The following is a 27,432-nucleotide window of genomic DNA, read 5'->3' on the forward strand; positions in this document are numbered from 1 at the left end:
TGTTGAGGTTGTATCTGAACAATATTCTGAATGTCACGTGCCTCATGATGTCTTTTTACATTCTCTACTTCATTCGTGCGTCGATACCTGACTTCTCTTATTAAAACAATCTGTTCTCGTAACCTCATTTTATTCATCTCCGCAATAGCCTTCACAGCTCCACCCTTCATTGTATACCGGATGAACGTAAAAATGTATATATTACTATTTTTTATTTTCGTGAGAGATAGATATCATTTATACGTCCAGTCCATTTGAACAAGTGGTATAGTTCCGTCTTTGATATGTCTTCAAGAAGATGATCTACAAAGATAGAAAATAATTCGTTTTTCAATCGACAATACTCTTCTCGATTTCAAACCCTCGGATCTCCACTGAAATGCCTAGTTCTATCTCTCCCAGTATTTCCAAAATATTTGTTTTGACTTCTAAAATTATTGATCTATAAAATTTCAGCCGACCTTTCTATAATTTTTATAGGAGTGTTATTGTTGAAAAATACATAAAATTTATCTAGATTTACCGCTTAATTACTAATTTCACGATAGCTTTGTAGTATGTTCAACATGTTAAAGCATTTTGTCTCCTTACTTTATAAAATAAAATTGAATCATTCGTAAAAAAAAAGTGACTTACCTTCTAACGCTTATAATTCAATCTCATTCGAGTAATCTCTTCTATTCTTTTTAGTATAAAAGATTTATAAATAACTAATCATATATTATTATATTAGTAAAAATAATTAATTTTCACAATCATTACGTAAAAAGACATATAAGTGCATGGATTTAATTATTAGCTAGATAATTATACAAAAGAATATTTTAAAATTAAACTCATATATATGTAATAAATAACAAAATAAAATATAAATATTATTAAGTTTTTACAAAGATCAAAATTGACAAATGTAATATTTATTTAAATTGATAATAATAATAATAATAATTAATTGCAGTCTTATATGAATAAATATTTATTTGATCACTCATTAATTTAAAAACTTAGCTATACACAAATACACATAAACTATATAATAACTAAAAAAAATATCTGACAAAAATCGAATAAAATAAGAGAAAGAAGACAAGAATTTTAATCTTCTCCTTGCTGGGTATCCTTTTTCAAGATTACAACCTTACCAGATTAATATCCACACAAAAAATTGCAGTCTTATATGAACAAATATTTTATTTGATCACTCACTAATTTAAAAACTTAGCTATACACAGATACACATAAACTATATAATAACTAAAAAATTATATGACAAAAATCGAATAAAATAAGAAAAAGGAGACAAGAATTTCAATCTTCTCCTTGCAGGGCATCCCTTTTTTAAGATTACAACCTTATCAGATTAATATCCACACAAAGACAAAACTTACGTATCTCACAGATTAATTTTTTATTTCTTGAAATTGATTATAAAATAGAGAAAGACAATAAGTGAGAAATGAGTTCTTGATTTTTTTAAGATGCCTATATTCTAGCAAAACTTAATTATCTATAAATCTCTATGAGATTCATAAATTTTCCTATTAAGGTATATAAGTTGTCTTAAGTTTTCAAAATAGTTAAAGACCTATGAATAATTCATTTTAATTCGAATTTATATGTTTTTATAAAAAATAGTTAAAAACCTATTATTTGTTTTTATATTTAATTATATAATATCATATTAATATAATATTAATATACATAATTATATTAAAAAAATGATTCAATTAAATAATAATATAAATATGATACTAAAATAACATAATAAAATTAAACTCATGATATTTGTATGTTTAATTAGATGTTACGGTAATTAATAAAAAAATTGTGAAAATGATTTTTAAGATTTTTTTGGACTGCATCTTCAGATATAGATTTAAAAAATGAGACAGAAAGTGCTTAAAGCTATGATATATAGACGTGAACATGGATATGAAATACAATATGAAATAAGACACACAAATTTAAAATTTTTATAAGACATGAGATATAGCATATAATAATAATAATAATAATAATAATAATAATAATAATAATAATAATAATAATAATAGAAAAATAATCTCAATAACACATCTAAAAAATTTTATAAAAATATCTTCATCTGATTTGTATAATTAAAAAGTAATGGTAATAAAATATTATTGACGGATGAATTCAATGTGTCAACAATATTTTATTAGTATTGTCTTTTAACCACACAAATCAGACTTTTCATTCTATAAAATTTTTTAAATGTGCCATCAAGGTTATTTGAACAAAGATTTTTTATAGTTCAATCTTTAAAGAGGAAAGGACCTTAAAGCATGGTCATGCTTTTTCAAAGTGTTTATTTTCAAAAGGTAGGATAATAAAATCACAAGTAAGCACTAGAATGTTAAATATATATATAGTTCTATACATGATAGATGCAACTTATAGAGTTTTAAAGTTAAATAGTTACAATCAAGAGTGAGATAAATAACTTTAGATTGTTTTTATCCCAATATTTATATAAAATCATCAATAATTTAGGATAAATATTATAAATAAGTTTTTCTATAATTTTTTTGATTTTATTCTCATAGGATAATCTAATTAATAATAGAAATTAATATTGTTTTCAGTGCATAATAACTATTATCTTTATTATTTTTGGTGTACTATTTATCCAAAAAATTACACAACAAAAAAAGATATCAGATAAAAGTAAGAAAATATAATAGACATTTTACTAGGTACAAAGAAAGATTTTTCGGATAATTACATTATCTTTTCATAATTTATCTATTTATTAGTAATATATTATAATAGAGCTAAAAGTAACTTCTGTATTTATTTTTAACTTCTTAGGCTTTTAACATGATGCCACGTCAATTTTAAGTGGCTTTAGATTCATTCTTAACTTTTTAGAATTTCACAATTCTTTTTTAGAATTTTACAATATTGACGAGATGATTCAAGAACTGCCATACAACTAATATAATTTTTTAAGCATTCAATATTCTCCAAAAGCCTTTCCTTTTTCAAAGAATTTTTTGGATTTTTTGGATCTCAAGGTACGTTTCTTTGAAACTGTTATACAACTAATATAGTTTTTTAAGCTTTCAATGCTGTCCAAAAACCTTTCCTTTTCTAAAGAGTTTTTTGGATTTTTTTTATCTCCAAGTGCGTTTCTTTGGAACCGCCATACAACTAATATAATTTTTTAAGCTTTTAATGCTGTCCAAAAACCTTTCCTTTTCTAAAGAATTTTTTAGTTTTTTTATTTTCAGTTGCGTTTCTTTGCAATTGCCATACAATTTTTTTGATCTCAATGTGCATTTTTTTGGAACTGCTATACAATTAATATAGTTTTTTTGGACGGATAGTGGGAATCAAACCCGTGTCTTCTCCTTGACAAAGAGAAATTTTACCCTAGGACATTTGGACTATATCCGCATTTTTTAATTGTATTTGATATGTAATATATCAATTTTATTTGTGTTTTAATTTTATATAGATTACTCTATACTTTCAATGTTAATAGGATTTTTAAATATTATTTTTTATATTTTCTTACTTTTTAATTTTATATAGATTACTATATCCTTTCAACGTTAATAAATTTTTTTAATAGGTATAAATTGAGATAATTCTAATTCATTCTCACATTTTATATTTACTCTTTGTTATATCACTATATAAATCAACATTTGCTTTTTTTTTAAACAAAGAAAGCTCAACACAGTAAAGTGGAAAAACACATAACAAAAAAAGAAACAAAAGGATCAACTCCTATCATCTCCGACATTACCATCAACAACCAAAATGATTAACACATGTTCACTCTTTATAGCTCAAAAACGTCCTTCCTTAAATGTCCTCAACACTTGCTTTTTTGTTGTTAAAAATTCTGACATTTCGTTCTAATCAGATATTTCAGATCACTACAAAAAATTCAGTTAGCAATATTTTCTATTCCTCTCTACTTTATACAATTTTTTTATTCCTCCTCACATAATCTCATATCTCTTTTTTTTTGTTCCCTATACACTTTTGCTAAATATATGAAAACTATCATCCTTGCCATGCGTGGAATGTTTGCCATAAACCTATTTAGGGTTTTTCCACCGAATTATAATGACGAACCTATATTTGATTTAGCCTGATCTCATCTCCAATTTGTTTATGAATTATTGTTTAAATTTATTACTTCACCGGGTCTAGATGTAAAAATTGCAAAAAAGTACATTGATTATTCGTTTATATCAAAGTTGCTTAATTTATTCGAATTCGGAGATCTAAGAGAAAGAGATTGTTTGAAGACAATTCTACATAAGCTTTATAGAAAATTCACAATGCATAAATCATATATTCGAAAATCAGTTAACAACTTATTTTACAGTTTTGTGTATGAGAATGAGAAACACCGTGGGATTGGTGAGTTGTTAAGAGTTTTATGGAAGTGTGATTAGTGGGTTCACTTTGCCATTGAAGGAGGAACACAAGATATTTTTGTGGAGAGTTTTGATCAATAAGTTTTCATATGATTTTGTTGTTTTATTTTCACTAGATAATCTAATTAATAAATAGAAATTAATACTTTTTTTAGTGCATATTAATTATTATCTCTACTATTTTTGATGTACTATTTATTCAAAAATTTGCATAGCAAAAAAAGGTCGATAAAAACAAGAAAATATAGTAAAAATATTTTACTAGGTATAAAGAAGATCTCTCAAATAATTACATTATCTTTTCACAATTTATTTATCTATTAATAATATATTATAATAGAATTAAAGATAATTTTTATATTTATTCTTAACTTCTTAAATTTTTAATATGGTGTCACGTCAGTTTTAAATGGCTCTAGAGAGCTCTAGATTTATTCTTAACTTTTTAGAATTTTACTATTCATTCCTTTCTAAAATTCTACAATACTAGGAAGTGATTCAAGAGGTTAAATTCAACATTATTACTTAATTATTTCATTGTAATTCTCAATAAAACAAGAATAGAATCACGCTCCGTAAAATTTTGGAAACCCACGTTCTACCAAGCTGAACTAAGAGCGCTTATTATTTATTTTTTTAATAACATAATAATATTATATTAATAAAATATTATTAAATTTTAAGTGACACCAATATATTTTAAGTGACACCAATATATATATATCTCCGATTTGAATCTGTCTCAATTGATCCCTTACTACGTTTCTTACGATAAGTATTAGTTTAAGATATAGATGACATAATTTGAAATTAAAAAATTTACTATTTTTGGATCACCAATTTAATATTCTATTCAAAATATTTTTTCTCTATAAAAAAATAGATTCCAAAATAGATATTTATATGAGTTATAAATAAAAGTTGTTATTTAATAGAATTATTTTTATTTAAAGATTCTATTAAAATTAAATAAAAAAATTCTAAAATTTGATTTCTTTGATTCTATTAAAAAATATAACTATTTGAAACTATTTTAGTTAATATTATATACAAATTCTATATTCTATTAGAGAATAAAATCCAGCTAATTCAGAGTATTTCAACGTTTGTATCTTTTATACATTTTTTTTTAATTTTTCGTAGAAATTGATTGCGCTAATGAATAAACTTTTAATGTTGTCCAAAAACCTTTCCTTTTCCAAAGGATTTTTCGATTTTTTTTTTTGTTTCGAAGTGCATGTCTTTAGAACTGATATAGTTTTTTATTGCCCTACAAAAAGATCGTTTGGGTTTAAGAAAGAGTCCGTTTGGATTTTTTTTATGTATACTTATTCAATGAAATTTATTTTATCTATTGTGTTATATATAATCTATATAATCTAAATAAGATTATATATAAATTAGAAAATGGATTTTTTTGTATTGCGTCAATTCTCCTTGATAAAGAGAAATTTTACCATTCGACTATATCTATATTTTTGAATTGTATTTGATACGTAATATATCAATTTTATTTGTGTTTTAATTTTATATAGATTACTCTATATACTTTCAATGTTAATAGAATTTTTTAAATATTATTTTTCATATTTTTTTATTCTTTAATTTTATATCGGTTACTATATCTTTTCAATGTTAATAAATTCTTTTTAATAAGTATAAATTGAGTTAAATTTTAATTTATTCTCACATTTTATATTTACTCTTTGTTATATCACTATATAAATCAACATTTATTTTTCTCAATTTCTTTATCCCTCCTCACATAATCTCATATCTCTTTTTTTTTCTTACCACTTTTGCTAAATATATGTAGTAAGTGACTATGTAATTGTATTTATTAGGAAGAAAGTGAAAAAGAAAATAATAGTAACTCAACCAACCATAAAAAAGAAGACTTGACTTAAATTATTTTTTAATCCTTTTATTTTTAATTGAATTACTTTTAACTATTTTATTTTTACTTCTCATGTGCCTTATTATTATAGCTTAGAATTTTTTTTTCTTCTCATGACATTTATTTTTTTTTTAAATTACTCTATAATTTCATATTCTCCTATTCTCTACTTTTATTTAGGATAGTATATATCTTCAATATTAATATTATTTCTCTTTATTAGCTATAAACATAATTCATCTTCTTTTATACTCCTCTCTGTTATGATTATTATATAATATTACAACTTAGGATTCTTCTTTATTTTTCTTCTCACTCTTATGTCATTTATTTTTTTTAGGTTACTCTATACTTTTTATAGTGTCTTACTATTTATTTTTATATAAGATATTATATAGTTTTAATGTTAATGTTATTTCTTTTTAATAGGTATAAATTGAGTAATAAAACATAATTCCTCCTCTTCATTCATACTTACTCGTTCTTATGTTTTCTATATAAATTAACATTTACTTGACATCTCTTCTTTATCTTCTCTTTTCACATAATAGTATGCCACTTATTCTTTTTTCTCCATTCTTACTAAATATTTTGCACAAGTATTTGAAAAATTTGGTTGATAGCCACAACTCTTTTTTTTTTAGTTTGATAAAAATATGTATTAGACAATAAATTCTTAAAATACTAGATCTTTACAAATTTTTTTTATTTTTGGTATAATTGTATTTACTAGTTATCTCATCCATATATTATTTCATTTTTTTTCAACAATTTATATTTTTTAATATCATTAATTTTAATATGTTAAAATATATAGTATAATCGTGCATCATGGAAAATAAAATTAAAAAATTAAATGTTAATTTTAATTATATATAATGTCTTTTAAAAAAAATTTTAGTTTTTTATTTTTAATTTAATTGTATTCATTAATCATATTATTCATGTATTACGTCTTTTTTCTTTCAACCATTTACATCTTATAATATCATTTAGTTTTAACATTATTAAAAATATATAGTATTATCGTGAGTCATAAAAAAAATTAAAAAAATTATTTATTACTTATCTAATTGAATTACTTTTTAATTTTTTTATTTTTAATTGAATTACTTTTAAATCTTGTATCTCTACTTCTAATTTGCCTTATTATTATAGTTTAGGATTCTTTTTCATCTTTCTTCTCACTCTCATGATATTTATTTTTTTTAAGTTATTCTATAATTTTTATATTATCTTACTTTTTACTCTTATATGGATACTATATGCCTTCAATGTTAATATATTTTTTTTTATTAGGTATAAACATAATTCATCCTCTTTTATACTCACTTTTTCTTATGATTATTATATAGCATTACAACGCATTTTTCTTCATTTTTTTCTCATTCTTATATCATTTATTTTTTTTAGGTTATTCTATACTTTTTATATTCTCTTACTCTTTAGTTTTATATAAGATACTAGATGATTTCAATGTTAATATTATTTTTCTTTAATATGTATAAATTAAATAATAAAACATAATTTATCTTCTTCTTTCATACTTATTCTTTTTTATGTTTCCATATAAATCAACTTCACTTCACATCTCTTTTTTATCTCCTCTTTTTATATAATATCATGCTATTCATTCTTTTTCCTTCATTCTTACTAATATTTGACACAAGTATTGAAAGAATTCGATTGTTGACCATAACTCTTTTTTTAGTTTGCTAAACTTATATTAGGTAATAAATTCCCAAAATTCTATACTTTTATAACTTTTTAAGGGTTTTTTTTTTAATTTTTAGTCTAATTATATTCATTAGTTATATCTATATATCATTTTTTTTCTTTCAACAATTTAATTAGATTTTTTTAATATCATTTAACTATGATATGTTTAAAATATATGGTACTATTGTGAATCATGAAAAATAAAATTAAAAAATTAAATGTTAATTTTAATTATATATCATATTTTTTATAATTTCTTTTTAATTTTTCTTTTTTTAGTCTAGTTATATTCATTAATTATATTATCCATATATCACTTCTTTTTCCTTTCAACCATTTACATTTTTAATATCATTTCGTTCTAATATTATTGAAAATGCAGTCTTATTGTGAATCATGAAAAATAAAATAAAAAAATTGAATGTTAATTTCAACTATTGCAATATTATATTTAAAATTGTATTTCATCTAACAGTTTTATATTTGTACTATAATACTTAAATATAATTTTAAAAAAATAAAAAGTACTACTTAAGTGAATAAAAATAAAAATAATATAAAATCAAATAAATATGCTGCTTGCAGTTAATTGCAGGGCCATATGTAGAAAACACTAGACAAAGTGGTAAATCTCATGCTAAACAAACTCAGAAGTTGAGTTATTGAGTAAAGCTTGATCCAAATGAGAAACCATTTCAGAATGCTTTTGTTGAGTAGAAGCTTTTGGTCTGTGAAACAGTATCAGCTCATCAATATCTTCAGTTTTTCCATGGCACTGCAGTTCACATATCATTAGTTAACAAAAAATACACAAATTCGGCTTGTTAGAAGTTTGCAACAAGAGGATCGTCTAGGTGAAAAATATCACATTGTTTACAACACTTAAAATAATGCCATCAATACATCATAGACGAGGGACGGAAAAAAATACCTATCTGGAAGGGCTGGAAACAGCTCTTTAACTACTTGAATGACAGCTAAACTTTCTGTGTTCCCAGATGAGGAATGTTCCGTTTCTGTATGAAACAGAAAAGAGAAAATCAATATTGACTACACAATAACACAATTCTCACAGCAGGATGCGAACACTAGTCAAATGTGTTAGATAGTAATGGATGAAAAATTGAAAATTACATATTCTAAAATGGAATAATATGGTCGCCAAATTAGCAAAAATAATAGCAAAGTTATTTCCATCATCATAACAGGTAAAATGCAGAAGTCTTACTTATTTTTCTTTTCCTCTTAAAAAAAGAAAAAGCAGGCAGTTTTAATACCTTGGACATCTTCAATTGGATTATCACTGCTGAGGTATAATCTCTGGTTTGCTTTTATATCTAGGCCTTCAATTATGGCAAATTCTTTCAATAAATGACCTACAAGATTATATGCAAGCATACTTGTCTTATCACAAGCATCTTGGATGGCTAGGTATTGGTTCCTCTCGATGCTTTGCTTAGTGGAGGTGGGTTCTGTTTCCTCACAAGACATGCAAGATGAGTCTCTCATGACGTATCTCATAACTACGTCAGTACCTGATTCATGTAAGGCAGGTTTGTCGACAATATATTCTCTGTCGGGTGAAGCACCACAAAACCTACCTGATTCATGTAAGGCAGGTTTGTTGACAATATATTCTCTGTCGGGTGAAACACCACAAAACCTCCCACTGGTTGTAGATGGACAGAATGAAACATCTTCCTCTTTAATGGAAGTAGAGGGTTGAAACAAAACTGGTGCAAAATCCCCAATACTTTCTGCTTCATAGTTTGAATATATTCTATCCTCATTAAGTTTATCATGATCATCATCATCAACCCCACTATCACTATCATTACTTTCTTCCAATTCCTCCCCATATGCATCTTTAAAGTCTTGATCAAATCCATGGTCAGGCAACAAATCCAAAACAATCTGTTTTGTCTGGGCACTTATACCTAGTATGTAGTCAACTTCTTTGTCAATATACTTCCTACTGAATACTACATTGTCTGTGATCTTTGAATTCTTATGAATAACAGCAATGATATGTGATAGAGACTTTGGAATGCTATCCATATCAACACACTCAAATAGAAACTCGGTCAAAAGATTAACAAAAGCTGTCCTTAAGCTCCTATTTGATATTTTGGCCTCGGGTTCTATCAGAAGCTGTAAATTTCTTAGCACTGGTAATGTAACTTCATTTTTAACAGACCATATAGCATTCATTATATTAGTCTGCAATGATTTTATATCAGGTGGGAATTGGTAAAATTCTCTTGCAAATATTTTGTCCCGACCAAGTGTCAGTTTTAGGGATAAGTCTGCTACTGCCATGGCTTTGGCTAATGGCTCTTGTAGATCACCTTTACTATCAAGTTGAAAAAACATCTCCCTACAGGTTTTGTTCACTAGCTTGATAAGTTTTTTTCGTCCCCAACCGTGTTTACAGGGTTGTAACTGATGCGTGCATTTCACTCCCTTAAGTTTGTTATACATTGCAATCAAGGTTTTAGAAGGAAAACTCTCAAGCCGACGCAGTACCTTCACTGCAGCAGCATAACAAGATTCAGATTTTAACACAGAAAAAGGTTCACACCTATTTCGGAATTGCTGTGGATTGCTGAGAAGATGAAAAATCTGTTTACGACTTTCCAGCTGACGGTGATTAAGCCTTTTGCTACCAAGAGCACTTGAGAGAGAACCCTTGACAGTTTGCTTCAAATTGTGACGAGTTTTCTCACACTTGACTGAGCCATCCGCAACAATCTTTGCAAGAAGGTATAGTCCCTTGGTGGACAAATTATCAAGGACCGATAATATCAACCTTTTCAGTTTCACTTTGGGCATGTTAATCAAATGCATATCGTCCAAAAGAATATCATCATCTATTCCGACATCGGATACTCCAAAGGCACTTTCAACACGAGCTCTTACTGTATCATAAAATAACTGAAATTGACATTAAAATGTCAATTCATCATTCAAATAGCAATGCAAGTAAGCTGTAAACAATAGATAACCGAGGGCACACTTACATCATCTTCCCTGAGTAAAGACTCGGACAAAAACCTGCAGACAAAATGATAATAATAATAATAAAAATAAAAATAAATTATTAAAACCTACAATTGAACCTGATACTGTAAAAAAGAAGTAATTAATAAAATAGAGGCACTCACTCCTTTTGGAAAAATTCGGACTTCTTCAATTTTCTTCTCTCAGATTTGGTGGGTGGAAAGGCCAACAAAAACCTGCAATATTTTTATATTAATTTAACTAATATTAACATTAACAAAGCTGAATTCAATCTAATTGGAAACTAAAATCACAATTAACACGGGAAGGATGAAGGGAGGGGGAAGTTGAGAAATTAATGTAACTACCTCCTCTTAAGCTTAATATGCTTGTGTTGCTTCTTAATTTCAGAAAAAATTGAGAGTGCGTCGGTTTTATCAAACTTCATTGTTGTATTAGCAGTAATCACTGCTCCAATATGCCGTCGCTGCTTTTGAACCCTAACAAGAAAACTTCAGCAGAAATTTTACAAACTGAGAATACGGGATCCGAATATGGATAATTTTTACACCATTTAAAAAAATAAAGAAAAAGAAGAACGAAAGAGAACAAAAATACAGCAACTTTATTGAATTTTTGTGGTTGCAGCAGCTATCTTAATTAACAAAAGGAAACAGCACAGCACATCACTATGCAAAAATCAAATAATCAATTAATCAACATAATCAATTAATCAAATAATCAATTAATCATTAAATAAAATCACAAAACATTCAATAATCAACATCCTGCGATTTGATTTCCAGAGCATTAAAAAAATTTTAAAAAACGAAGAACAAGTGAGCAGTGAGCACTGACCTTCGGTCTGAGACGGCGAGCACGAGGGCGAGCGGAGTCAGCAGACAAAGACGACGGCGAGAAGAGAGCAGACGAAGACGACGGCGAGCAGACGAAGAAGCTGCGCGCCTGCGATTGGTGAGTCGGAGAGCTAACAGGGGTTGGAGACTTCGAGAACGCCGACAGGAGGAAGAGAGAAGCCCCTGAGTGGGACTCCCTGCGGCAATGGATCACTCCCTGCGGCGGCGGTGGAGGCTAGGGTTGCAGGGGCACAGGCTCACTCCGCCGAGTGCTTTCTGAAATCTGAAGGAAGGGGCTAGGGGCGGGGGTACATCTGCTAAAGGCTGGTTTTTTTTTTCTTGTTTTTTCGGAAAAGAATCGAAACAGCATCGTTTTAGTTAGGGCTGGACAAAAATATTCAGATTTCGGATTTTAAACCAAATCCTATCCAAATCATTTATAAAAATCGATTTTAAATAAAAAATTTTTAGATTTTTTTTATAATTTGGTTTTCTAATCCAAAGCATCGTTTTAGTTAGGGCTGGACAGATTTTAGATTTTAAATTAAATCCAATCCAAATCATTTATAAAAGTTGGTTTTAAATAAAAAATTCAAACCAAATTAGATCTTTTTTATAATTTAGTTTTCTAATCTAAATCATTTAAATAGTTTAAATTCATATTCAAATTCCTATCCAAATTAAAATTCAAAATTAAAAACAATCCTAATCTAAGACTGAATTGATTTGGATTTAAATATTAAAATCGACTTAAAATCAGTTTTTATTTTTTTAAATTGATTTGGAACCTATTTCTCTTTTTAATTCGGTTCTAATTTAGTTTCTTGAACCATAATACTGATTTTAAAGTAGATGTAGTTTGAATTTTTGAAAATCCAAACTATACGTACCCCTACGTTTCAGTAAAATCGGCCGATTTCAAATCCGATTCAACCAGCCAATTCATAAGCTCACATCTGATTTTCAATTGAATGGTTTAAAATGATAAACCAAACCATTAATACTACTGGTTCAGGGTTGGACTGGTCCAGTTTTCTGTGAAGGGGACGCGTACGGGTGTGTTTACAAGCTAGGAAGACGCGAGGGAGCAAATTTGTATAACTACCAACAACCACACATTTTACAACACCACTTTAATTCACTAGAACAAGTGTTTCGATTACAGTTTTCAAATTGGAGTTTGAATAAAATTGATTTTATAAATTTGATTACGATGAAAAGTAAGTATATATTTGGGTGCCATTATTTTGTTAAAAATCTTTTTTAATGAAAAAATATCTTTTTTAATTTTTTAACGTATTTGACAAATTTCTAGTAGTAAAAATAAAAACACTAGTGAAATAAAAAAAATCTTTTTTGAGAAGTGTTAATTTACATCTTTTTTTAAAAGATCTTTTTTCCTTAAAAAAAATATATTTTTCATGTAATAAATAAACAAAAAAGTATTTTTATATTGTTATACCCAAACATAATTGATAGATAAAAAGATCTTTTTACATGAAATTACTTTTACTTATCTATAAGATCTTTTAAAAAAAGATAACTCGAAAAAATATCTTTTCTTAAAAGCTCACCCAAACAAGCTCTAAGTTTGTGTTAAAGTGATTTATGTTTGACAATCTTTGCATCAAAATGAATTATAGCAAAATAAATATTATTTGGATTATACTACTCAAAATTATTTTTAGATAAAAATTTACTAAAATAGACACCAACTTAAATAATTTTTGTATATTATCTTATCATTTTAATTAGATATTTGAATAGATCTTATTAATTAATTCTATAATAAAATTAATATTTATACACTAAAATAAAAATAATATATAAAAATTGGCAAAATATACTTTTGAGTAAAACTAACAAAATATAAATTTTAGAGAGTATTAAGAATAATAAAAAAATTAAATATTTATCTTGGTAGTAATTGAAATAAATCAAAAAAATTTTTATGATATTTTTTATATAGTATATTTTTAGTATTCTTAGTGCTCTTTTTTATTATGCTATGATTTATTATTATTATTTACAATTAACTTTTTGTTTAATTTATTTTATCTAGTAGAATCAATAAATCATATTATAAAAATATAATAAAAATAATACAAAAAATTACAATTATAAAAATGTATAATATCAAATAAATAATTAATAAAAAATAAAAATAATAATTAATAGAAAAAGAGAGTTCACTTAAACAAAAATGATAAAAATTCTATAAATAATATAGTAATATGCATAAAGGATAAAGTTAGTAAAAAGTAAATAAAGATAGAGTATTGATGGCTAAAAATCCGTTAGTAAAAAGCAGAAGCTCAAAATTGTAGCTTCTTGTAAACGTAATTTTAAAAGCAAAATCACTTCTGCGTTCATGAATCAAAAGTTTGCCAAACCAAAAATTGAAGCTTTTAAAAAGGGTAAACGTGCTTCTTCTCTTATAACGCGTTTGCCAAACACACCCGTATCAAACTATAGAAAGCACTACGAAACATTCTTGCCATCAGGAACTGATCTTCGGTACTAAAAATGCTTTAGAGTTTATCTTCTCCCATGCATGCAATATGACCGCATCAAGCCCCTAGATTGGAAACCATAACTTCAACTACTTGGGGATCTGACTTTTTTGGAAACTCACTTTGAGACGTTGGAATATTAAAGAAAATGAAAAGAGAGAATAAACACCCAACCCAACCTTTTTTCATTTTTACTGGGAGACAAAGTTGATTATTGTCCAAAAAAAATGTTTGGCTTTTAACCTTTTCATTTTAGAACAAAAATAAAAATTAATTTTTATTATTATTTAACAGATTTTTTAACAAAATAATAGTATTATCTTAAAATAAAAAAATTGAGAATTGAAGTGTTCTTTTTTTAGACAAAAGAATTGGATCTTTAAAAAAAAAAGAAACAAGATAATATTAAAAATAATAATTGCTAGTGAGTTAAGTGTTATGTTGGCAGCATACACTACATTTTGTAAGCAGATTTGTATCCTAAAGGAAGCCAAATCACAAGTGATTTTTTTGGTGATTACCGCCATACAAGGCTCTATATATATATATATATATAAGTGTTTTGCTTGAAATTTAGGATGTCAAAAGAAGAGTAGCAAGAATCAAATATAATTAATGAGTGTGGCAAGTGTAATTAGAGAGAGAAAAACTTAGGTATCTTCTTATTTGGTTTTGTTATTATGCGTATAATTCACAGAATAAACAAATATTAAGATTTTCTCTTTGTAATGAGAGTTTGTAATTTTTTCACTTAGTCATATTATTCTTATTATTGCCTAAAAATAAATTATCGTGTATAGTTTTACTTTTTTTCTTCTTCACCTAGACGATTCTCTTATTGGAAACTTCTAACGAGGGTTAATATGGGTTAATTTTCTCGTAATAACAAGTTAAAGCATCAAGTATGACTACGTGATTATAAGTTTATAACAATGCAATATAAACAGAACCATAAAATTAAACCGCTTAAACAGCTCGTTAACAAAACATTCAGGTAAAAATAATAATTCCATTTAGATAACAAAATAATAAATTTCCTTTTCAATATTTTTTACACTGTAATTGCATAAGCAAAGTTGGGGATCAAAATTGATATCATGTAAAAATTGTGTAGTACAAGCTGCACCATATAAATAATGTGATCTAGACCAAGCTTAACTATCAGCAGGTTGATTTTAGAACCATTTTTACGGACCAAAAAGCTGCTTCTCCTTTGACTAATCATTAACACCACTTCCAACACAATCTCCGTGATGCTGAAATTGTCAATTCTTTTGGAGATGGCTTTCCATGAACACTCGTTAACCTTGACAAGGCAGAATCAACTTCATCTTATCAGGCTTCGGCTCTCCGCATTCTCTTGTTCTGCTTGTCTTGCGCACGGTATCTCACTCGTCTTTCCTCTCTCTGGCGCTTTCTCGTCAGAAGTTCATCCTTCGCTCTCTCCTTCTCGAGCTCTTTCCTCTTCTTTTCTGCATTAATCTTTCGCTTCTTTTCCTGGATGAGGTTCAGACAAAACACGGGAAGAAAAGACACAAATGAGTTTGACATAATGTAAGAAAAAGAAAAGAAAGAAACTATAGCATGATTTTAAATATATTCAAATTACAGAATAATTCAAAGCTTTCCTTTTTGGTTATGATAAGGTTCAATCTAAGACCTTATAAATGCAGGGAGAAACACATGACTAAATGTGAACCCTGACACTGAGATTAAAATTGTAGTATTGGACAGAAGATCAAATGCTTCCTGAGGCCACTGGCAAGGCCATGGTGCTCTTTGAAAAGGTCGGAGCAGAAATAGAAGGCAAAAATTGTGTTGAAGCTAAGCTGTACTAATTTTTAGAAAACCTATAGAAAACCTATGCAGTGGAGTGGCTGGGAAATATGAGATGCAACAAAACCCCTACCAATTTCTTAATAAGTATGAAATTTTTGGATATAGATTCATAAGAACATGTCAAGCAAACCAACTATTAGCTGAGGTGCATACCGAATTATTTGCGATAAGTCGATAATGCTGATAAAGACGACAAATTTTACGTTCAGCACTTTCCATGACGACAGCCCTTTTCTGATCAAGTGACTTCCTCTTCCGCTTAGGTGTATTCTTGGGTTTTGATTCAAAGGGAAGCTTTTCCTGTAGAGACTTCGGAATCACCAGTGGATTATACTTCTTTCTTTTTCTTTCAACTTTCTGCCAAAGAAAAAGGAAATAGGCATAAACATGACTGAAAATAAGGATTAAATCTCAGTGAATTAGGGGAAGTCTACGACAACGCAACCATTAAACCATTGCAAACCTTGTAAAGTGAATCTTTATTTAAAGGTATAGGAAGGTTGTGTTCTCTTCTCAATTCTGCAACAGTGCGCATTCCTAACCAGGTCTTGTCACGAGGCTGCAATGCTGTTGTCAATGGATTATAAAAATCTGGGACTTCAACTTGAGTCCATGCACGCAGGAAAACAATGTCACTCATCAGAATCTTGTCTTCAAATGTGCACCGAGCAATTCCTTCTTTGGTTTGCCCACCCTTCCTTTTTGGTTGGTTACCTATCTCTTCTTTTGCAGCCTGACAATTGACAAATAGTATAAACTCAGCACAAAATATACAGCAAACAGCTCAAACCAACAGGCAAATCAATTCTCATGAAGAATGCAATAATCTACCAGACCCACATACCTTCTTGACCTGCCCCCTGATCCCACTGACAGTTCGAATGGCTGCACCTTCGAACCGAGCTACTTCAAGATCTGAAGTAAACATATCCTTGATAAATGCTGTTTTCTTGAATATCTTGCATGGGTAACCAACCAATTTGATTTTCTTCACTATCCTAGCTGCATGATTATATTCGAGTACAACGGCAGTTGCAGTAATCCTAAACGTTGCCTGATAAATAGCCAGATGGAACGTAAACAGAAGGATGAAAGTGCAATATTAGCATTCAGCCATGTGTAAAAATCTTTAAGGAAAACCATTCAGCAAAAGTAAAGAATGCCTGCACAGACCTGATTGTTTGATAAATTCTGAACAGCCACTATCCCAGTGTTGGGAGGGGCAAGAGGCCCCCAAAAAAAGGCAAAGCAATGTGCATGTTCTGGAGTATATTTTAGCATTCGCAGTCTTCCATTGAGATCCTCAGTAGCATATACTGGTGTTGTTTGGTAACGCCTCCATCCAACGGAAACTATAATTGGATCTCTGGTCTTCAGCACTTTCTTATGGAACCTGTGCCTCTTTAGCTTAGCCTGGAAGGATAAAGAAAGTGAAAAGAGGAATATATGCAAAAAGAAATGACAAAATAAACCAGGCAGCAAGAAAGATTAAACTAGGAATTTAGAAAGATGAAATGTCCAAGAAAGTTTCATTCTCATCACACTAATTAGTACTACTACTAAGCATGTCATAATATGTTTTTGAACCAAGTGTTTTCATCATGTATACAAGCTGCTCAATATGTTTTTTTACTTCCATGTTGATGGTCCATGTCACATTGACACCATTCATAAAACAAAGATGGAAGTAATTCCATATCTGCAACATCAAAAGGAAGTACTACCCTATACATCCTAGTATATAGCTCAAAGCAGTATTCCAAACCATATTAATAGATATAATTCTTTTAAATTTATACGGAACTATGCTTTTTAAAAAAACACACCAACCTGCATGTATCCAACATTTTCCTCCCCTAGACCGATCCCTCCCACCAATATGGGATGGTAGGGATCAAAGTACTCAACCATCTCACAAGGAACGTCATGAACCTCTAATCTTAGGTATGTCCCAGTTCGGAAGCCTTCTATCTCTAACCTGGTATCTTCATCGAGATCATTGAGTTCCGCTATATTCATTTGTTTCCGAAGCTCAATTTCTTCTTTCAACTAGCAAAGCACAAGAGTCAGCAACAGTTGTATAGCATCGTACGAAATATTAAATGATAGCCAAGCAGTTTTACCTTATCAAAATAACTACTTTCATTGGCTTGACCATGAGGTTTGGACTTCTCATCATTGCCCGCATCTTCCTCTGGTGTCTCAACTTCGTCGTCATCATACGTGGATCAAAATTAAGGTCAAACAGAATGCCATATTACGTCCCCAAAGGAAAACTAAAAATAAAAAGAAAACAATATTACACCCTTTTTCCCTCCCTTAACCCCCATCTCCAAACCCAATAGAATTTGTTTTAACTGAAACCATTCAGACCCAAAATAAATGAATAAATAAATGGTTTCTTTCCACATTGATATCATACCCAAAAGACTGATGAGAACAAGGTCATAGACTAAGAAGATAGCATCAGAAAACATATTACCCCGACTTAATAATAATGGTGGCCAAAGAGGGGGAAAAAGGATATTGTGAATCAAATTTTGCACGTAGGGCAAGTTTCTTGAGCCTCCTCTGCTCAGCCTCCGCATCGTCTCCTTTGTGTACTGTTGTGGCAACTGCATCATCTGTCTGGTAATTGTCATATTTCTCTCCTGTTTCTAGATCTTCAAAATCTCCGTAGACTTCATCATTTTCCTCTTTAGTATTACCATTTGACACAGAATTTCTGAGAGCAGCTTTTGCCAAATTTCCAGTGACAAAACGATTGCGGATTCCCTCGTTATCTTTCTCATCCCATCTCTGATCCACAGAAGGTTCACACTTGGAACAATCCTCAGTGTTGACCATTCCATCATTCAGTCCATTTTTCATGCTTTGCTAGAATTCAAAATATGGAAGCAAACCATCAAAATAATTAGGTTATAAAGTAAACAAACATATTCTGAAGGCAAACAAATATAAAAGGTGATATCTGCAATATGCTAACATGTAAATTTCAGAAGTTTCTTTATAATTTGTCAATGATAAAAGAAAGCATCATTGCAAAGCAATAATTACGATTCATTTCATAGAACTTCACACAAAAAAAGGAATTGTAATCATTAAGCAAGCAAATGCAATAAATTAAGTAATGAAAAATAAGTTACAAGTACTGCAAGAACCAACCTTTTTTACTTCTTCAATAGGCTTAAAAAAGTCATCGTCACTTTCCTCATCCTCACTACTATCATTCTTTTTGTTTATAGGGATCATATTAACAGTAGATTCACCATACACAAGTTGCATCAAACTAGGAGTTTTCCGTGAGAGTGTCCTTTCCGCTAAAGATTCTTTCCACTTTGAAACATTCCCCATGTCGTCATCATCTGTTTAAAAAAAGAGGTAAAAAATTACATCAAGCTTCGAGTATCAAGCCAAGTCCCATTTAAAGCAATTAGAAATAAGAATAGACAAGATACAAGTCTTAAGAATCAAGAGAGAAAAAACTGCACCATCTGTGTCATCCTCATTGTCGTCATCATTGTCCTCATCATCATCATCATCATCGTCCTCTTTAAAAGATTCTGAATCAGAAGAAGCCGCATCATCACTAGCAGCATCATTCTCCTCTTTTGAATCCTACAAATGAAACGTCAAGAACTTATAAGCATCTTATATACAAACTGATCCACATATCGTATGGAGCAAACATATTCACGTTGAGTCAGTAACTTCAGTGAAGCATGGATAACAATTCAAAGATCACCATGTTTTGCAGCTAGCTTGCTTTGGTCATGCCTTCAAATACGTTCAGATCCTTAATCCTATATAAACTTAATTCCTGAACATATTTGAAGGGATGGCCACAAAGAAAGCTAGCTTCTTTTCTATATGGTAACTCAAAGCTCACCATCATATCACTTTGATCAACATCATTTCCAAATATTGCTTTCCTCCTTCGTCTCCCGTCTTTAAATTCAACATGTTCTTTCAAGTCTCCAGGAATGGCTTTCATATCAGTTGCATCATCATCTCTGTCATCAGAAGAACTGGCTTCACCCATCATGGCACCAGCTTCATCCTGATCAGACGATTCTGAACCATCACTATCTTCACCAGTTTCAGTAGCCTTCCCATGCTGATCTCTATCTGAAGCATCTTCTTCGCTATCATGCTTGTTATCTTTGTGTGTAGCCAATGCATCAGCTACAGCTTCTGATGACATTTCCGGCTTTTGACCAAAAATATTGATAAAGCTATTTTCTAGCTTTTCATTGATCGAGTATTTGGTATTTTGAAGAGATTTCACCAAAACCTCCCCCACATCTCTGTCCTTACCTGTCAAAAGCATGAGAATGCAAATTTTAATGGAGGAGCATATTGGAATGAGAAATAAATACGGAAAGTCATTACAGTAAGCATGATCTAACCTGAAACCTGGTATATACTGCAATTATACAGGTAACATAAAGAAGTAGCAAAGAGAACTCATAGTATTTCTAGGAAAACATAACCAACAGATTTTACTTAAAAAACAACCATAATGTCACCATATGATCATAATATGATTTCACAATAAAATAAAATAAAACAGAATGCAAGAAAATGGGGAAACAACCTTTGCTTGCCATGGCTGAGTTTTCATCATCAACTTTTGAAAACTGCACAAGGTGATCATTAATATTTATGTATACAGCATCTTTGTCATACAAAAGATCCCCGACGCCAGACATGGGAGCATAGAACAACTTTTCCTTATCACGCAGTCCTTTCTTTTTAGCAGCAGATGGAAGAGGACAAGGATCAGGTAAAGCAGTAACAGCAGTTAAACTATAATCACCCACCCCAGCAATATGTACCTGATTTCAAAATACAGGTTAGATAATCATCATGTGGTGGAAAAAAGACAAAGACAGAGCACAAAGTATCACTGATCACCATTATCACTCAAAGCAGATGGTCAAAGCTACACCCTTTGCCAAGCATCAAGCTAAAACAGTGGAACAAACCATAACTAAATTCGTTTCATCCAATATACCACAAATCCTTAAGTATAACGAAATAGTTCTTCCATTCTTGGACAATTAAGAGGGAAATGGTTATTTGAATGTATAGAATATAAGTAGTTAAGTACAGAGTACACTCAGAGTTGATAAACATACAATCATACATATAAACATGGAACAATCTTTTGGAATTAAGTTTAGGCAGAAATCTTATGCGAATCCAAATTAGAAAATATCAACATTTGAGATTCAAATTGCAATTATCTCTGAAGCGGGTTAGAAACATATATACTTTAAATTATAAGTACAAGTATCGCAGAAGAGTGAGGAAGACAAAGTTCTCCTATCCATTTCAAGTATCAAATTGTACTACACCTTATTTACTCCACCAACAAGCTCTACAGGATGAATTTTCAGGTAATTTAATTCAGATAAAGACACTCATATACAAAGGAATTGCTGAACAAACCTTATTTCCCTTTTTTAAATTACACCCTCTAAGATAACCATAAAGTGTGATTTTTCTGTCACACTTGTTATTTGCATGCACTTTTTCAGGAGGTGTGATATCTTCAAAACGATCCACCAAAACATACGGATGAGAAGTTCGCCAAGATAGAGGATGAAACTTCATGACGGAAATAAACCGCGCAAGATTGTGAACTTCACGCTTGACATACCTGTTCAATCAGGAAAAGCAATATATTTAACCATTAAGGACAACTTACAAGCAGAAGCACAGACATAAAACACTTGCCAAACACTAGTAACCAAGTGTAGAAGAACAAAATTTAAAACCATAACACATTTCTAGTAGTTCCTTACTTTCCATGAATAAGACCCGATAAATAAAACAATTTAGCTCCGTCATATATTTCAGTCCAAAATCTGCGTTTTAATTCTTGTTTTCTTTTCCTCAACTTTTTAGCATCCTTGAATTTGTCAAGATGAGTAAGAACACCCATGACCTTTGGAAACCCATGTGTTTGCAATATATTAAGGAATTCAAATGTTTCCTGCAAGCAAAGAAAAACATGAGGAAACAGGGATTTTATTTTGTATGATCAAAACTGAAAACTTTAGCTAATTATTATATAGTATCCCTGTGACATAATACATAAACTAATACACACAAAACCCTATCTTATTCGTTAATGACTGACCATTTCAAAACCATAGGATCCATCTATAAGCAGCAGCGCTAGATCAGCAAACTTTGCCGCATCTATCATACCATTAATATCATTTGGGCATTCAACAAACTGAACCCTCCTTTGCTTTCCTGACATGCAATCAAAGAATTATTCATCAACAAAAGCTCAATTCAAAGCCAAAGCACCAAAAGAATATTTTCAAAATTGAAATAAGCAAACTAAAACACACACAAGGAACTTGATGTGGTAACAAAATAAAAAGCACCTGAAACGATAGTAATTGGGCCTCGTACATCAGGCAAATTATGCTTTGTGTAATGCTTGACCAAAGACTTTATCAACAGGGACTTCCCAACCTGAAATTACAGCTTGCAAAGATTACTCCACACTTCCTAAATCGCATTCGAATATTCGATCATGTACCCAAGTAGTTACTTAGAAAGTAAGTGATATTAATTATTCCACTACTGATGAATGTGAATGTGCAAATAAGCTCTGCAACTTTTCAATACAAAATCCAATCATTTTTCACTGGTCAATAGCCAACAGGACATTCGCTCAAATAGGAAGCAAACCCAGTATATGCAAACACCCACTAAGTAATCAGCTAGAATAGTTTGGAATTATACTAAATTTTATAGTTCTATTATAAGCTGTGAATTAACTAGAATAGTTTTAACCCAGATCCCAAAAGTTGAATCTTGGAAGAGAAACTAAGGGAAGACGAACCTGTGGTGGACCTTGCACAACGACGACATAAGGTGGGGGCTCGCCATAGGAGCGGTCGACGATGGGAACATGGAGGCGGCGCTGCTCCTTCTCGACGGAGCGTGATTGCAAGCGCTTGGCCTTGTTGGTGGAAGAGAACGCGAACGCCTTAGGGTTTTGCCTCTTCTCATCTCCTCCATCGTCGTTTTGGCGCTGCTGCTTCTTCTTCTTCTTGTCGGATTTGGCCTTCTTGGCACCGGAATGGCGCGACCTGTGAGGCCTGTTTGATTGGTCAGCATCGTTGACGGCCATTGACGACGACGATGGATAACAAAAGAAGCTCAACTCAACTTAGTGTAGTTGGTTGTAAAGGGTTTAGGGTTTCGTTAGGTTTACAGTTTCAGAAGCGGCTACGGCGGTTACAATTTTTCAATAGAAAGTTAAAAAGGTTCCAAGCAATCGGCTAATTACAAAAAAAGACATTATTAACGTGCTATAGTAAAAATAATACTTTTTATTTACAAAATGGCAAAAGATTAGTTGTAAAAAAATTATCTTTTTAATTATAATAAAATAAACTGTGTAGTCACCAAAAAAAAATCAAATAAAATAAACTGTGTTGATTTAATGGTTAATTCATTAGTTCGTTTAAATAAGTGTAACAAAAAAATTATAAATTATAAATTTTAAAATTTTAATAAATTCAAATTAGATCTCAAAAATTATAATTATAACTCAAATATCTATTAATTTTATGTGATCAAAATTTATTAAAATTTTAGAAATTTAATTATTATTTTTAGAGTCACAAAATTTTTAAATTACACTTATTATTTATCTTATTTATAAAAATATTGAAGAGCTAATCAAATTTTTAAAAAATTTAGTAAATTTTAATTACGTAAAATTTAAGTAAAAAATTCAAATTTTAGTAAATTAACTTATAAAATTAACATATTATTTATGAAAATCAGTTCAAAAGTTAATATAAATTATTATTATTATAAATTTTAAAGCCGAACTAAGTCAATTATGATTTTAAAAATTAATTTATATTTAATTTTAAATTTCAAATATTAAATTGAATGTTAATCCAGACATCCAGTATAACCTAAAAAAAGTAAATTAAGAAACAATATTCTTGGACTTTCTTCAGGGCTTTGTGGGCATCCAAAGGCTTCGGCCTCATGGGCAATATAAAAATATAAATGTTTTTTTTTTTAAGCATGATCAATATAAAAATATGTTTACGTAAATAATCAAATTTATTTTATCATAATTAGTGAATTAATTGACACGTTTCTTTATATATTGATTCACTATTTTATAAGAGTGTTCATGGATCGAATTTGATTCCTAGTGACGGGCAGAAAATTTTGATATAGTTTTTATAATATCTCATTTTACAAATTAAAACACTATAATAATCATTTATAAATAGGATAAATTATATTTTTTGTCCTTAAAGTTTGACAAAAGTTTCAAAAATATCCCTAAGTTTTATTTTGTTTCAATTTTTTCTCAAAAATTTTCGATTTGTATCAAATATACCCCTGACAACTAATTATTCAAAAAATTTAAGATCGATTCAACAACAATTTCATAAGAACAACCCCTCAACACGAGTAAATCAAGCATAATTTTTATGCATTGTTGTTATATTGGTCTTAAATTTTTTGAAAATTTAGCTTCCGAGGGTATATTTGATACAAATTGAAAACTTTTGTGACAAAATTGAAACAAAATAAAACTTAGGGTATTTTTAAAATTTTTGCCAAATTTCGAGGATAAAAATTATACTTTACCCTTATAATTATCTGTCTTTTTATATAGGATAATACTATATATTCATATATTTTTATTAACCAAATCCAATCAAATTTATCTAAAACAACAAAAATCAGTTATGACTAATATTATTTTAAATTTTATTATTTAACTTGGTTAGACTTAGTTCATAAAAAGATTTAGATGTGTAGTATTTCTTTACATATATATAAGTAAATACTTATTTAGAAATTTACTTCTTATACAATTAGAAATCAATTCTTATTGAGATTTATAGTTGAAAAAGTTCTTTAAATTTAATTTCTAAGAAAAAATACAAATTTCATCTATTCTATTATATAAAAATCAGATATCTACACTTAATGATGGAGCTGACGTGACATGCTTTGAAGAGTGTTTCCCAATTTAATTATTTTAACTCATTAAATACAATTTATTACCATGACTTAAGGGTAAATAAATATTATTATCATATACTACTCAAAAAAAATTCAAATCGTAGTGGGGTGATTGCCCCCACACTCATGTACATACATCCGTCCCTGGTTTATCCGAATTTGATCTAAAAATTGCAGATATGGATCGATTGCAGATCGAATCCGTAGACTAATCGGATCGAATTACTGATTTTATGTTGGTATCCGTATATCCGATCCGCGTATCCGCAAAAATAAAGAAATAAATAAGTAAATATTTTTTTATATTTTATTTCAACTAATAATTATCATATATGTTGTATTATTTTAATTTATTATTTAAGAAAAGTATTTTTAATATTATTTTAAGGGTGAACATATTTAAAAGAATAGAAAAATGAATTTTATTGATATTTTTAATAAAAATAAGCTTTTAAAAATATTTTTGTATTTTGCGGATATATCCAATACCCGATCCAATCTGATCCGCACAACCTTGAAAACTGCGGATATTGGATCCGATCCGATCCGATTATTTTAGTGCATATCGGATCGAAATTTTGGCCATATCCAATCCGATCTTCACCCCTACTATTTTATTTAAAAAACATATCAAAATAATAAATAATATATTAGTTGAGATGGTAAATATTTTATAATTTAATTAAAAGTTTTAGCTTTAAATTTTAAAAGAGTATTTACCAATTTTGGTTCTCAAAGAATATCGAACTAAACACTTTATTCTTCAACTAAAATTAATTATCGATTGGTCTCTAACAATAATTCCGTCAGTCACTTTGGTCCTTAACTCCGTTAACTATAACGGAAGACGAAATGGTTTCTGACAACTCTAAAAGAAAACAAAATGATTCCTGACAATTCTAATAGTGGACAAAATTATTCCTGACCCTTTGTTCGAAAGTGACATCGTTCTTCCCCAATTTTTATCATATCTCGCATAACCATAACATTCACACTCTCCTTCTTCACCTTCACAATCTTCTTTTCCATCTTTTTCTTTATCCTCTTTAGTTTTAAGATCAAGTCATGGTGTAACTGCCACACGTGTCGGACCTACCTCAACATGTGATGAACCACACATTTTCTAAATCTCTGTGATTGGTACACTCATCTTCTCCGCACTTCACCCACTAAAAACATCAACTTCCACGTTCTTGATAACAGTATCACCTCCAACCCTGACATCCTCAAGAATAAGTTTCACAACTACCCTAAGGACACGTCTTTCTCCACTCTTTGGCAAGTAATATAGATCGTTGGACATTAGAATATCATGAGAAGATTTTCCTTCGATATCATATGCAAATTCTCATTTGAAATAGACCCCAAGTGCTTTATTCCTTCTTTTCCGTAGTCCAAGTTGGCAAACAGTTTCGACCTCGTATCCAAGCTATCACTACAGCGAACAATGTTGCCGTTGCTGCTCATATGGAAACTAAAGCAATTACTGAACATTGGTTCGAAAAAGAAGTTGAAGGAAGCGATCAGAGTGGTGGACAATGTGGTCATAGAGATGATAGGCAGAGGAAGAGGGAGATGGCAACGACGACGACGATCTTAACAAATAAGACTTGTTGTCTAGATTCATGGGATCCATCGAAGATGACAAGTACTTGAGAGACATAATCATTAGTTTTTTTAGTATAAATTGGTTGAGAACAAGTTGAAGATTTTTTTCTTCTGAACATTGAAGTTGAAGAGTATGCATTGTGTAGGTTGAAGTTACAGTGTTAGACTGTTAGCGTTATGCGAGATATGATGAAAATTGGGAGAGAGCAGTATCGTTTTCGAACAGAAGAGATCAGGAATCATTTTGTCTCTTGTTAGAATTGTCACGGACTATTTTGTCTTCCGTTAGAGTTGACGGAACAAATGACCTAAGTGACAAATGAAATTAATTATTAAAAACCAATTGAGTAATTAGTTTTAGATGGGGACTAAAGTGTTTAGTCTAAAATTCTTTGAAGACCAAAATTGGTAAATACTCAAAAAATAACAATTTTTATGAATTATGTATAATAAAAAAATATTTAAAAAAATTAAACATTAATCTTTTTAGTATCTTTATTATATATACTTATATAGTATAAAAGTATGATATAGGATATTTTAAAAAT

At 29.5% G+C, this 27,432-nt stretch overlaps 2 protein-coding genes across 5 annotated transcripts; both read right to left on the minus strand.

The window, feature by feature from the left end:
- Nucleotides 1-8,570: 8,570 nt before the first annotated feature.
- On the minus strand, nucleotides 8,571-12,272 carry LOC107476748 (uncharacterized). Of its 4 annotated transcripts, XM_052259365.1 has the most exons (8): nucleotides 11,893-12,272; nucleotides 11,403-11,546; nucleotides 11,199-11,270; nucleotides 11,055-11,088; nucleotides 9,698-10,968; nucleotides 9,312-9,631; nucleotides 8,966-9,050; nucleotides 8,571-8,809 (listed from the first exon to the last, which is right to left on the minus strand). In XM_052259365.1, the coding sequence occupies exons 2-8, from the start codon at nucleotides 11,480-11,482 to the stop codon at nucleotides 8,776-8,778; spliced, it is 1,896 nt and encodes a 631-aa protein (XP_052115325.1). In that variant the 5' UTR covers nucleotides 11,483-11,546; nucleotides 11,893-12,272; the 3' UTR covers nucleotides 8,571-8,775. The 4 variants fall into 4 exon arrangements, with proteins under 4 accessions (XP_052115325.1, XP_052115324.1, XP_052115323.1 ...); XM_052259364.1 differs by having other exon boundaries at nucleotides 9,312-10,968; nucleotides 11,403-11,534; XM_052259363.1 differs by having other exon boundaries at nucleotides 9,312-10,968.
- Nucleotides 12,273-15,400: 3,128 nt separating this feature from the next.
- LOC107476745 (uncharacterized) lies at nucleotides 15,401-23,518 on the minus strand. The gene is made up of 17 exons (XM_016096615.3): nucleotides 23,112-23,518; nucleotides 22,648-22,738; nucleotides 22,392-22,510; nucleotides 22,054-22,244; nucleotides 21,698-21,908; nucleotides 20,841-21,081; nucleotides 20,133-20,560; nucleotides 19,735-19,861; nucleotides 19,409-19,608; nucleotides 18,771-19,120; nucleotides 18,367-18,466; nucleotides 18,074-18,292; nucleotides 17,417-17,656; nucleotides 17,088-17,297; nucleotides 16,707-16,976; nucleotides 16,397-16,600; nucleotides 15,401-15,901 (listed from the first exon to the last, which is right to left on the minus strand). The coding sequence occupies exons 1-17, from the start codon at nucleotides 23,400-23,402 to the stop codon at nucleotides 15,740-15,742; spliced, it is 3,654 nt and encodes a 1,217-aa protein (XP_015952101.1). The 5' UTR covers nucleotides 23,403-23,518; the 3' UTR covers nucleotides 15,401-15,739.
- Between the last annotated feature and the right edge of the window lie 3,914 nt (nucleotides 23,519-27,432).

Source organism: Arachis duranensis, chromosome 3, assembly GCF_000817695.3.
Source record: "Arachis duranensis cultivar V14167 chromosome 3, aradu.V14167.gnm2.J7QH, whole genome shotgun sequence".
Classification (NCBI taxonomy): domain Eukaryota; kingdom Viridiplantae; phylum Streptophyta; class Magnoliopsida; order Fabales; family Fabaceae; genus Arachis; species Arachis duranensis.

What these genes read in the sequence shown, in the direction of transcription:
- LOC107476748 (XM_052259364.1), bottom strand. Translation starts at nt 11,482, where the DNA reads ATGAAGTTTGATAAAACCGACGCACTCTCAATTTTTTCTGAAATTAAG. An exon ending in CTTTACTCAGGGAAGATGAT is followed by an intron (nt 10,969 to 11,054) that starts GTAAGTGTGCCC and finishes TGTCAATTTCAG; the next exon opens with TTATTTTATGATACAGTAAG. An exon ending in TTTCCAGCCCTTCCAGATAG is followed by an intron (nt 8,810 to 8,965) that starts GTATTTTTTTCC and finishes TGTGAACTGCAG; the next exon opens with TGCCATGGAAAAACTGAAGA.
- LOC107476745 (XM_016096615.3), bottom strand. Translation starts at nt 23,402, where the DNA reads ATGGCCGTCAACGATGCTGACCAATCAAACAGGCCTCACAGGTCGCGC. An exon ending in GATCCTATGGTTTTGAAATG is followed by an intron (nt 22,245 to 22,391) that starts GTCAGTCATTAA and finishes CTTTGCTTGCAG; the next exon opens with GAAACATTTGAATTCCTTAA. An exon ending in CGTGCAAAATTTGATTCACA is followed by an intron (nt 18,467 to 18,770) that starts ATATCCTTTTTC and finishes ATTTTGATCCAC; the next exon opens with GTATGATGACGACGAAGTTG.